Raw genomic sequence first — 13087 nt, forward strand, 5'->3', positions numbered from 1 at the left:
TGAGGCCGGGCCTTACAAGGCAGAAGAATGCGTGCGGGGCGGTACGGGGGCGGGGCCGCCGCGCCCCAGCCTTATTTGGCCTGGATGTGTGGGCAGCAGTGGGAGCGCTCCTGGGCGAGCCTCCCTTATTAGCTGCCCACTCGAGAGCGTGAGGCGTGCAGAGCCCCTGAAGGCGGGGCGGCTCAGTCCGCAGACTCCCCCTGCCTGTGCCCGAGGCCGGGTTGGCCGCTATCCGGTGGGAGGCAGGTGTCCGCCAGCCCAAGTAAGGTTTCCGGGCCAGGGGAGAGGCGTGTCACAGGCGCGCCGGCACTCGGTTATAGTAACTTGTCCTGGATCGAAGCCACTTGCCCAGGGCTGGGCAGTGGGGTCCCTGGACACTCTCGCCTGCCGCCCAGGAATCGCTGGTGTTTGTGGGTGGCAATGCCCGCTGGCCGCGGCGGGGAGGACTGAGTGGGAGGCCAGGTGACTTCCCGGGAAGTGACATCCAAGCAGGCGGCTGGGCGGGAGCCCTGAGTGGAGCTTGGGTGAAGGAGCCACGGAGGAGCGGGCACAGGAGGCAAAGGCTGGGAAGCTGCAGGAACCCGGCTGGTGGCCCCTGGGCTGCTGAACCGAGGGGCGAAGGGCCTGGCTGATGTTTGTGCCTGGGGCTTGGGGGACCTGAAGTCGGAGGCGCAGCTGGAGTGTGGAAGGGGGCGGGGCTCCGGGGACATTCGGTGGTACAGCCAATGGGGTTTGTGGGTGGATGGGAACGGGCGACGTGGAGGAGCAAGGTAGGCTCCGAAAGTGTTTAGTCTGAGCATCCGGAAAGACAGATCTGTAGTGTTCTAAAACGGGAGTGCAGCGGGTATAGGCGGGTAGGTTTTGGGAGAGATTAGAAGTTTTAATTTGGACACATTTATTAAAAAAAACAACTATTTTAAAATAATTTCAAATTTGCAGTAAAGTTAGAATTGTACCTTCATCTAGATTCTTCAGTGTAGCATTTGGCTTTATTGTATTTTCTTCACTCCATATACAGTATGTGTATATTTATCTCCATCCCAACTGTTTAAGAGGGATGGTGGTGCACACCTGTAATCCCAGCATTTGGGAGGCTGAGGCAGGAAAATCACCGTGAGTTTGAGGCCAGCCTGAGCTACATAATGAGTTCAAGGTTGGTCTGAACTATATGACAAGAGCCTGTCTCAGGAAAAAAAAAAAAAAAGGCAAACTGTACATCATGCTCTTTTACCGCTAAATATTTCAGTATATCCTAAAAAAAGATTCTCTTACAAACGTGAAAACCAGGATATTTTAAACTTGAATTACTTAATTTACAAATCCTTATTCTAGTTGTGCCAACTATCCCAATATGTCCTTTATGGAAAAAGATCATGTGTTATGTCTCTTTAGTCTGGGATTTGTTGTGTGATAAGACATACATAATATAAAATTTGTCACTTTAGCAGCCCCCCCCCATTTTATTTTTGCGGTACTGGGAATTGAACTCAGAGGCGTCGTACTGAGCTACATCCCAAGCCCTTTTATTTATTTTGGGTGTTTTGAGACAATGTCTTGCTGTGCAGTTCAGGCTAGCCTTCAATTCACGATGTAGCCCAGGCCTTGAATTTGAGGTGATCCCCCTGCCTCAGCCTCCTGAATGCTGGGATTACAGGCATGTGCCACCACGGCCAGCTAAGCCTCCCCCCTTTTTTGGGCAGTACTGAGGATTGAACTCAGGACCTTGTGCCTGCCCCTAAACCCTTTTTATTTTTTATTGTTTTGGTATTGGGGATTGAACTTGGCCCTTACTCTTCCGAGGCAGATGGCGACACCACTGAGCCAAACCCCTGACCCAAACCTTTTTATTTTAAGATAGGGTCTGGCTAAATTGCTAAGTTTCCTAGGCTGAGGTTGAACTTAAGTCTTCCTGCTTCAGCCTCCCGGAGTGTTGGGGTACCAACATGGTACATGGGTACCACCCACCATGCCCAGCTTTTCCCCCATTTTATTATTATTTTATTTTATTTTGAGACAGGGTCTAGTTGAGGCTTGCTTTGAACTTGAGGTTATCCTCCTGCCTCAGCCTCCCAAGTGCTGGGATTATAGGTATGCATGCACTTCCATGCCTGGCACTTTAGGCCATTTTATTTTATTTTTTTAATTTTTATTTATTTTTTAGTTTTGGTGCCGGGATCGAACTCAGGTCCTTGCGCTTGCGAGGCAGGCCACCGAACCGCTGAGCTAAATCCCTGGCCCTTTAGGTCATTTTAAAAAAGCAAGGTTTTTGTTGTTGAGTTATAGAATTCTTTCTGTATTTTGTATATTAGTTCCTTATCAAATACATGATTTGCAAATATCTTTCCCATTTCATGAGTGTCTTTTTGTTGTTGTTGTTACTAGGGATTGAACTCAGGTCCTTGGGCTTGTGAGGCACGTGGTGGTACCGCTGAGCTAAATCCCCAGCCCATGAGTGTCTTTTTATAAAGAAAGATTTGATGTAATTTACATACCACAGTATTCATCTCTGAAGTGTACAGTTCTGTGGTCTTAGTATATCGACAAGTTAAACAGTCGTGAGTAGAATTCCAGAACACTTCTTGACGCCCCCAAGGAAGCCCTGTACACATCAGCAGTTGCTCCCCACTCTCCCCTCGTCTCAGCCCCTGCGACTGCGGAACGCCTTTCATTCCCGCTTTTGGCCATTTACGTCCACGGTGAGCATCTGCACACAAGTCTGTATGTGGGTGTCATGTTTTCACTTCCTCAGGAGTACACTTATTCCTGTGCAATTGCTGGCTGTCTTAGTTTTTGTTACTATACTAAATGAGATAATCGATTTAAGAGATTTATTTTGGCTTACAGTGGTAGAGATTGCTGGTGTGGTGGGTACGCCTGTAATCCTAGCTACCTGAGGGCTGAGTCAGGAGGATCACACGTTCAGGGTAGCCTGGGCAATTTAGATCCTATCTCAAAATATAGTAATAAATAAGAGGCCTGAGGATATAGCTGAGCACTAGAGCACTTGCCAAACACGTGAGGTCCTGTGTTAAATCCTCAGCATGGAGGGCGAAAAGGAGGCTCCAGGCCACAATCAGTTGGCTCCCTTTCTTTGGGTTTACCATAAGGCATGTCAGCACTGCAGGAGCAGAGCAACTCACTCGGCGATCCTGATCCTGGGTCCCTCAACCCTTCCCGGGCACCTGCAGCAACCTGGGACCTCCTGTTCGGCACCACCTCTTAGACCTGGGACACCTGCAGTGATGCCCCAGGGACCAAGTGTTGACCTCTGGGCCTTTGGGGATTCTCGACATCCAGACCACAGCACGGGGCCGTTTGGCACCTATGATTAACCTTCCAAGGAACTTCCAAACTCTTCCATAGTTCTGCCTGATTTTCAGTTCCTACTAGCAGTGTGTGAGGACTAATTTCTCTACTGTGCCATCAGTGCTTTTTGCCTGCCTTGATTTTAGCGATCTAATTATGTATGAGATAGTGTTTTTCCTTTTTGACAGTGTCTCACAGCATTGTCCAGGCTGACCTTGAACTTGGAATCCTCTTGCCTCCTTACCCCAATTCTAGGTTTCAGGTGGGATTACAGGCATGTGTCTCGCTTTGAACGTACCGAATGAATAAGGGTGCTGAAGGTCCATGGAGATTTGTATATCTTCTTTGGAGAAATATTTATTTAGATCTTTTTCACCCATTTAAAAATTCTTTTTGTTGAGTTGTAATATTATATATTTTAGATAATCCCTTATCAGATATATAATTTATAAATATTTTCTTCCATCCTATGGCTATCTTCACTTTTTTTTTTTTTTTGGAGGGAGGATCTTGCTGTGTAGCCTAGGCTGGCTTTGAACTTTGATATCTTCCTGCCTCAGCCTCCTGAGTACTGGGATTATAGACGTGGACCACCACACCTGGCATCTTTTCTTTCTTGATCTTGGAGTCACAAATGTTTCCAACTGTGGAGAAGTTTTGTTTTATTTTTTCTTTGTTTTTGATGACATATATAAGAAACTGAGAAACTGTTGCTTAACCTGAGATTATAAAGACTTACTATATTCTTTTAAGAGATTTATAGTTTTAGGTTTTTTTGGGGGGGCAGGGTCTTGCTGTGTAGTTAAGGCTGGTTTTAAACTCACAGTGATCCTCCTGTCTCAGCCTTCTCAGTGCTGGGACTACAGGTATATACCACCATGCTCGGCTATAGTTTTAATTTTTAAAGTTAGGTTTAATCCACTTTGAGTTAATTTTGTGTATATGTGAGGTAATTCCGATTTTCATTTGCATTTGGCTATCCAGCTGTCCAGACCATTTGTTGAGACTTAAATCACTTGTCCCTAAATGGATGGACTTATTTTTGGGCTCTTAACTCTATTTCATTGATATGTATGTCTGCTCTTTTTTCCATTACCAGACAGTCTTGATTAATTTTGTACAAAGTTTTGAAATTGTGCAGTGCATAATTTAATTTTGTTCTTTTTCAAGGTCATTTTAGGGTTCCTTGCATTTCCATATGAATTTAGGATCAGCTCGTCAATTTCTGGAGAAAAAGCTGGGGTTTATTACTTATTTACATAGGTACTGGTGATTGAACACAGAGGTCTTACACTGTTCCCATTCCCACTTTTTTGTTTTTTCTTTTGAGACAGGGTTTTGCTTTGCAGTGCAGGCTGGCCTGCCTCAGCCTCCCGAATGCTGGGATTACAAGTGTGCATCATCACACCTGGCTCCCAGCCCTTTTAAAATTTTTAAATTTTGATACAAGTTCTTGCTAATTGTTCAGGCTGAGCTCAAACTTTCAGTCCTCCTGCCTAGAGTACGTCACCATGAACGGTGGGAGCTGGGATTTTAATGAGGATGGTTTTGGATTTGTAGGTAGATTTGTTTGGGGAAGTACTGCCATGGGATGCCTTTCCACTTATTATATCTCTTATTTTTACTTTTTATTATTTATATCTTTAAAAATTTCAAAGATTTAAAAAATTTTCAGGACACAAAGTTTTAGTAAATCTATTCTTCAGTATTTTATTCTTTTGGGTACTGCTGTACCTGAAATTGTTTTCTCAGTTTCATTTTTGGAGTGTTAAGTGGTAGTTGAACTTTTATATATTTCTTCACCAAACATGAGGACTTTCCCCTCATACCAACCAGTTCAATTCTTTGGGCACCAACTGGTTGTCTCACTATTCAGTTCTTTTCTGACATTAACTGGGGTTCACATGACACCACAGGTTTAGGGCCTCAGTCCCACAGGACTGCTTACATTTCAGACGCAAATCACAAGTATTAGGTCCAAAATAGCTACAAATCAGCTTTAAGAATTTGTTAGAATAGATCAGGTTGTCAGATAACTAGTGTTACAAATATGTTATAAAGGATATGACTCGGGACACATAAATGCAGGTGCACAGGACAGGATCCTGGGCTGATGGTACCTGTAGCTTCCCAGCCCTCTCTGGGCTGCCATGCTCCCAGCAGCTCAATGTTCCAGAGTCTGGAAGCTCTCCTCGCCCTGTCACGAGGGGGTCTCGATGGAGTCTTCATTACATAGGTGCGGTTGATTAAATCACTGGTGACTGATTAATCTCCAGCCTGACTCACTTCCCAGGGGTGGAGGAGTGGAGCTAAAAGTCCCAGTGCTTACTCACCACCTGGCCTTTCTGGTGACGATCCTGTCCAGAAGTCAGTAGGACCCAGCCTCCACTCTCACTAGCATACACAAGACAATCAGCACTAGGGACTAAGAACGTTAGAAATTAGGTGCATGGAACCAGGGACAGAGACTAAACATTCATTATATCACAGTAGGGTACAGAAATACAGTTGTTTATTTATTTGGGTACCGGGGATTGAACTTGGGTCCTTGTGCTTGTAAGGCAGGCAGTGGCACCACTGAGCTAAATCCCTGGCCCTACAGTTGTTTTTTATATATTGATACTGTATCCAGCAAACTACTGAAGTCATTCATTAAATAGTTCTTTTTATAGAACCTTAGGATTTTCTGTCTGAAAATCATGTTATATACTAATATAGTTTTCTTTCTTAATTTCCAATCCAGATGACTTTATTTATGTTAGCTTTTTTTTAAATTTTAAATTGAATTTATTGGTACATTCTAGGTAGACAGTACAGTTACATTCATTACTAGGATCTTGTATCTTCACATGCCAGATCTTGGTTCTCATTTTTTCTCCTTGTCCCCACTTATGTTAGCTTTTAATTTAAAATTATTTTCTTGCCCAGTTGCTCTGGCTGGAGCCTCCAGTGTTGAATGCAAACAATGGAGGAGGATATCCTTGTCTTATTCCTGATTTTAAGGAAACTTTCTTTTTCTTGCAAATATAGTATTAAGTATGGATTTTCTGCTTAAAGTTAATATCTTTAGAATACCATTATAGCTTGAAGAAATTGCTCTAGTTTTTTTGTTTTTGGGTTTCTGTGGATGGAGACATACTTGTCATTCCCATTACTGGTGATATTAACTTTGACCACCTAGTTAAAAGTGTCTGGCAGGTTTATCCGTTATAAAATGAGTACTTTTTCTCTTTATAATTAATTAATTCATTAATAAGTACTTTGCGGATGCTACTTTTGAGACCGAATATTTTATTCCTCTTCAAACTCTCACCCATTACTCTTGTTTGCTCTTGCAAAGCTGGGGATGCAATTCAGGGCCTCACATGTGCTAGGCAAGTGCTCTGCCAGTAAGCTACACCTCCTGCTCTTACCTGTTACTTTTAACATTTACTGATGATTCAGTTACTGCAAATGTGATTGCCAAATAGAAATTTTGTAACTTCTAAATTTCTACTTTATTAGTTGGTGGGTGTGTTAATTTTGAAACAGCCATCCAGGTGCAGATGTTGAGAAGTGTGGAGCTCAGGGAGCGCTATAGGTTGTCATTTTAGATGTAAGCCCAGCCGTAAGGCAGCAGAGGGTCTTCCATGTCCCCTCTTGGCCAGAGTGGCTTCACTAGGCCTCATCATTGCTGACCTATTTTGGAGACAAACCCTAGTTCTTGTTGGCATGAGAGCCTGGGACTGGAGTTCTTGTTTCCAGGTAGTTGTGTGTTGAGGTGGTGTTTGGTGGGAAACGTACCTGACTATTTGATGAGGTGGTGCTGGCAGTCAAAGTCCTTGCAGGGTGGCCCCTACCTGAGCAGCACAGCCTCATGCTTCTGCCTGTGTGACCACCATGTCCTGTGATGCCCTAATCCCAAGAACTCCTCATCCTGCAAATCCCAGTTCTCCAAAAAACCTGCCCTCCTCAAGGTCTTCAAGAAAGAGTTCTTGAGGCTCCACTCTGGATTAGACACTGAGATGCAATGAAAAACTTGATTCCTGCCCTCCGGGAGCCTCCATCCCCTAGGTGGAGACAAATCCTCATATACAACAACAAAGGTAGATATATCGTCACAGCAGTGAGAGCAAAGTGTAGAGCAAGGGGCTGACACAGGCCTGGCCCAGCCGTGACCTCAGTTCCCCGAGGACCTGCCACCTAGGGGCTGAGGAAAGAGCAGGTCCCAGGTGTGGTGGGAGAAACATGGCACCTGTCCTAGGCCTGGGGACACCCAGAGGGTGGCATGCAAGGCTATCATTGGAGGGGCACGTGTGGCCTCAAGGCCCCACGGAGGCTGGCTTTTCTCTGGCAGGCTGCAAAGGGTTCTGTGCAATGATCTATCCCCCTTGGCATTAAAGTCTCCTCTGGCTGCCTCAAGGCAGGGGCCAGACTGTCAGTGGGGACCATGCTGGGTCTGGCCATGGATTCACATAGGCAGGAGACACATCTTCATGTTTATCATGAGCCCTGCTGGTACAAACCATCCAGGTGGTCTGTCCTGGACAGCCTTCACCCTCCCAGGTTCCGCACGGTCCTTGACCTGCAAACAACTGGTACCAATGGCTTTGTTTTGCTCTTCTGTGCTTAAGGCCCCTGAGCTCAGTACTGCACCTGGTAGCAGCTGGGTCTTCTCTACCTGCTCTCTAGGCTGAGATGGCTGGCAACTCCACAAGACTCTGGGTACCTGCAAACTTGGGGAAGCTTTCTGGAGGTTCTAGAAAGGAAGCTTGGATCTTCTGTTTCATCTGCAACCCTGTTGGGCTTCTTGGGACTCAGGGTGTCTTACAGTCTCTTCCTTCCTTGATCACCCAACAGCCTCTGGGGAGTGCTTCCTGTTTCTGCCTTAAGTCTTCATTCCCTTAGGTACTGGGCTTTGGAATCATAGAAGCTTCTCTGGGAAGCTGCTGTAAGCCTTTCCCTTAAGCGACAACTGCCTTCCTGATGGAACAGGGTTTAAAGAGATAGGACGGCACCTAAGTCATATTCTTGTCAAAACAGATAAATTTGTTATTCAAAAGATGCTTGGATACTTAAAAAATACAACTATCACGAAAACTAAAGGAAAAAATGACGAGGAAACTGTTTTTGATTGAGACATTAGAGAAACATGGTAACCAAAAGCAGTGAGTGCACAAGATCCCAGTGATGAATGTAACTGTACTGTATACCTAAAATGTACCAGTAAACTCAATGAGTAGAAAAACAAAACAAAACAAAAACAAAAGCAGTGAGTGATCCTTAATTGGACCCTGCATGGACTAGGGAAAGCCATAAAGGCGACTGGTAACTATGTTTGGTACTTTTTAAGTAGTATTAGTGCCTGGGCTCTGAATGTCGTGGGTGAAAGAGGTATAAGTACAAAGAAGATTCCTTTGTTGAATTTGAGGGTGTTAATGGTATTGTCAGATAAGAAATGTCTCTTCAGGAATTTCATGACATTGTTTTGTGAGTGGTGGATCTGTGCCAGGAGTGCCAGGTCAGAGGCCCAGATTCTGCATGTCACCTCCCAGCCCATTCTCTGGTACCAGGAGAGCATCTCTTGAGGCCTGATCTAATCTCAACAGAAATCTTTAGGATCTGAAAGGCTAAGGGTCTCCTCAGCTCCTGAGGCCCATTGGGGTAGAGCTGGGCTGCTACCTGGCCAGTGACTCTCAGTCCAGCTTGGCCTTTTTCCCTGCATTTAGTCACAACTTTGAACAGCTGGCTCGGTGCTGGGTGTGGCTCAACACCGCTGCAACTGGAATCTCATCTTCCTCAGTTCACCCACACCGGGTCCCCAGGCAGATTAGGTCCAGGGAGCGAACAGCCCCAGACATTACTGAGAATCACCCAGGGTCACTGACACTCAGCCATCACTAAAAAATGTGTAACGGAGCCAGGCGTTGTGGTGCACGCCTATAAACCTAGCACTCAGGAGGCCGAGGCAAGAGGATTACTGCAAGTTCAAAGCCAGTTGGGGCTACATAGTTCAGGGCCAGCCTGAACTACATACTGAGACCTAGTCTTAAAAAGAAAAAAAAAAGTGCATTGGGATCTAGGAAGTACTTTGAGCACAGGTGGTCTTGGCACCTGTGTCGGGAGGGCTCAAGGGGAACTTGCTGAGCCTGGGCAAACTCCTAGGAAAGTGGGATCTGTGCCTCCCTAGACTTGAGGTTCATGGTATCTGACTGGGTCTAGGGAGGAGAAAGGGTATCTATACCTCCAGAGCTTGGCCCCGAAACCTGCTAACAGCTCTATTCCCACCACCCCAGGTTGGCACCTACTGTGCCTTCTGCTTGCAGTCCTTTCTGCATCCCTCAGGCCGCTTGGTACCTGCTCATTCTGATCTGGGCACAAGGCTCCTGCCCAGACCCAGCTCGGTGTGCTGCCTGGCTCTTGCCTCCTGTCATATATTTGAACTGTCTCCCTGGCCAATGAGTTCTGTGGGTAGGCTGTGCCTGGAACCAGTGAGTGCTTGGTGTTTGGTGTATGTATTTGTTGGAGGTGCAGTTGCTAGGGGAAACAGGCTCGCTATCCCAGATGTGCAGAGTGCAGGTCTGGGAGTTGTCTGCCCATTCTGGCTCCTGTTAGAGCCAACTACTGATGAATTTATTTCTCACAGAAATTTGGGGGGTAAATGTGCTCTCCAGATGGATTCGTGCACTTTGTTTTCTTACCTGGGATAATAGAGCTCACAACTGACAGAGCTGGAATTAGGGTTGACACTCACCAGCGGTCTGCAAAGAGAGAGCTTTTGGGAGGGGTCTGGCTCAGTTTCCTGGGAGTGTCCACTGCCACCCTCCTTACCTCAGCCTGGCCCATCCCCTGCAATAACACCATGAGCCCACGGTACACATTACCTCATTTATTCTCACAACATGCCTGTGAGGTAGGGAGGGGCAGGGACTGTCCCCATTTTACAGAGGAGGAAGTTGAGGCACACAGAGGTCAAGTGACTTGCCCAAGGTCACAGACGGCGGCCAAGCTGGAATGGGGCCTCAGAGCAGGCCCTTGGTTCACCCCGCAGCACACACCAGACAAGAGGATGTCTCCAGTGCCCCCGAGTCGTATACACAGTATAGAGCAGCCCCTCGTGTGCTGAGCTCTGCTGCACACGGCCTCTGCCAGGCTGCCTGCCCTTGCCTTGCCCTCCCCACCCCGCCCTGCAGACCTGGGCCTTTGCAGCTCAGGGCTCAAGACACCCCGGGAGTGGGGATGCGGGACAGGATGATTGGGATTTAAAAAAAAAAAAAAAAGAATAGGAAACTCAGGCGGGGCTGATAGGAGGTAAGACCCCCCCCCAAAGGCTGCTTACACACAAGGTATATATTTTTACACACACTTGTACACACACCTAGATATAGTACATGTAAAAATATATGCTATTCACACACCTGCTTCCTGCCAGGTGCCCGAGAGCCAGTGGCGGCAGCGCTGGTAGGCATGGGTGAGCAGATGGGTCTTAAATATACACTCTAAGGTCTATGTGCATATGTACACATACGTACAGACCGCCACTTGCCCTCGGGGACTGGACACAGGCGTGGCCAAGGACAGACAACCCCACCCTGTGGCCAAAGCCACAGTCCTAAATCTGCTGAAGGAAGGAGGGCTGGAGAAAAACCGCTGGAGTGTGGTAACCTGGCTTCACCTCATTTCCCCCAAGACCAACGCCTTCTTTATCTGTGGAGAGGTAAGTCCTACCTGACTCTGCCTAGGGCTGGCAGGTCATGGGGGAGGGCAGCCCCGTCTGTGTGTGCACGTGCAAGCGTGTGTGAGCGCTTGGTGGGGGAGGAGGGATGCATGTAATCTCGATTTTCTCTGAGCCCTTAGCCACAAAAGCCATTGGCCTTGATGGGGACCCCTGTGAGCTCTCTGAAGGTGAAAGAAAAATGTAGAATGAAAAATCCAAGGTCAGAGCAGGGTAGCTGGGAGAGGAGGGACATGGCAGGTGCCCAAGGCTGCCCTTGGACTGTCGTTGTCTTGTAAACAAGCTAGTTTAAGTTCTCATTAGATAGAACAAGTAAAAAGACTGAAGTCTGAGGCTCAGCTGGGGAATTGCTGAAGTCCATCTACCTAGTCCACCACGGCCAGCAAGAGGGGAAAAAAGTTTTCTAGTTTTGTTGACGGTTTTTGTGTGTGAAGTCTTCATAACCTAAAGCTGGGAGGGACCCAAAAAAGCCAAATTGTGAGCCCTTGTATACATCAATTTGAAAACTGGCTCAGGGTCTCTAGAGAGAATAACCATACTAAAGGTTGATAAAATTTTGTTCCATCTGCGTTGTTTTTGTGTGTGTATTTAATGATTTAAAATTGTTTCGTTCCTCCTTCGTGGTCTCAGAGCCTGGTCTGGGCCTCAGGGACATAGATCTCGATGCTGTCTGCGCTTTCTGTGGCTGAGTTCTGCCGCACAGAAGCTGCCCGCTTGGCTGCCAGGAGTCTCTTTCGGGCCTCCTGACGCTGTTTGTCCCCTGAATCTGAAGCCTTGTCACGGCTCACTGCCGGCTTGGATTTGGCTGGCTTCTTTGGGACTGGAGGGGGTGGTTTCTTCTCTTCCTTTAGCGAGACAGTGAGGAGGGAACAAAAATAAAACAAAGGTGCCACATTTGCTGTGGTACTAACCCCCACTATATGCTGGTGGCTGGAGCCAACCCTCCCAGCCTCCCCGCATTGGGCACAAGCAACAAACACAGTTGGAATCAAGAAGCCACAAGAAGCAATGACAGTGGGAGTGGCACAAGGTAGAGGAGCTGAAGCAAGAAGAGCTGAAAGCAAGCTATTAGAAGCCTAAGAATGTTCTAGAAGGACAGGGCAGTCAGACTGTCTGTTCCCAACCCCACTCTGAGTAGTTAGGGCACCTGGTCACCCAAATTTAGGGCTTCTGACTTCCCGCTCACACTTCACATGCTGTCGTAAGGGAATGGAACTTACAAGGGCCATAGTCTTAACAGGGTAGGTGTCACTGGGCCCAGACCCCAGTTCTGGCAGCAAGGCCCCAGGAGGAAGGACCCCTGTGCTGCTGCCATGGTTCCAAAAGCCCTGTCTCCATTAGTGCTATGGGCACCTCTTTCCCAGGACCCCCTTCCTGAACGTGCAGGGCAGGATGGCATGCGTCAGTGAGCAGCCTCTACAGAGTGAGCAGCATGCTGGGCGAGTGCCAAGCATGGACCCCGCGCAGTGATGGACGTGAGCCCAGCTCAAGACGACACACGGAGAAGGGAGCCAAGCAGCACTGACCGATGTGGGCAGCGTTATTGCCGACCAGGAATTTGTCCCTGGACTTCCCCTCCGCACTGCTCCATGCTCACCTTCCTCTTCTCCGGGGTCTCCACCAGCTGCCAGCTGTTGGCCTTGAGGTGGTAGAGTTCATCAAACTTCATGCTGATGTCCTCGATGGACAGCTGTAGCAGGTCCCAGAACCCTGCCAGGTCCTGGGCTGTTGGACGTGGGTTGGCGTCAGGGTTCTGTGGGGGCAGACAGGGATCAGTGGGGCTAGGAAGGCAGGAGATCATCATCCTACCTCGTGGTCCCCTGCCCTGCCAGCACTGGGTGGGGGCTCTTAAAGCCTAGTCCAACTCCCTGGTTCCCAGTGTCCAGGTCAGTATCTGTGAGTGAACAATGACAGTTCCTGGCTGGTGCCAGTCCCAGTGGCCCTCACTGAGGTATATTCAATAAGCAGGGACAGTCTCGGGCTGAGGATTTGGCTCAGTGGTTCCACCACCTGCCTCGCAAGCGCAAGGACCTGAGTTTGAGCCCCGGTACCAAAAAAAAAAAAAAA

The 13087-nt window shown here is 47.6% G+C and overlaps 1 protein-coding gene and 1 long non-coding RNA gene across 6 annotated transcripts in view; one reads left to right on the forward strand and one right to left on the reverse strand.

The window, feature by feature from the left end:
- Positions 1–13087, forward strand: part of LOC104873363 — a 66666-nt gene that overhangs the window by 24398 nt on the left and 29181 nt on the right. The window lies entirely within an intron of this gene.
- Positions 10160–13087, reverse strand: part of Dlgap4 (DLG associated protein 4) — a 126909-nt gene continuing 123981 nt past the window's right edge. For all 5 annotated transcript variants that reach the window (XM_010640001.1, XM_010640000.1, XM_010640002.1 and 2 more), the window contains 2 exons: positions 12618–12773; positions 10160–11865 (listed from right to left, as the gene is read on the reverse strand). In XM_010640001.1, the coding sequence (XP_010638303.1) occupies positions 11647–11865; positions 12618–12773 (375 nt within the window). In that variant the 3' untranslated portion in view covers positions 10160–11646. The remainder of the gene's footprint in view (positions 11866–12617; positions 12774–13087) is intronic.

Source organism: Fukomys damarensis, unplaced genomic scaffold (genome assembly GCF_012274545.1).
Source record: "Fukomys damarensis isolate Sample0158 unplaced genomic scaffold, DMR_v1.0_HiC HiC_scaffold_22, whole genome shotgun sequence".
In the NCBI taxonomy this organism is placed as follows: Eukaryota; Metazoa; Chordata; class Mammalia; order Rodentia; family Bathyergidae; genus Fukomys; species Fukomys damarensis.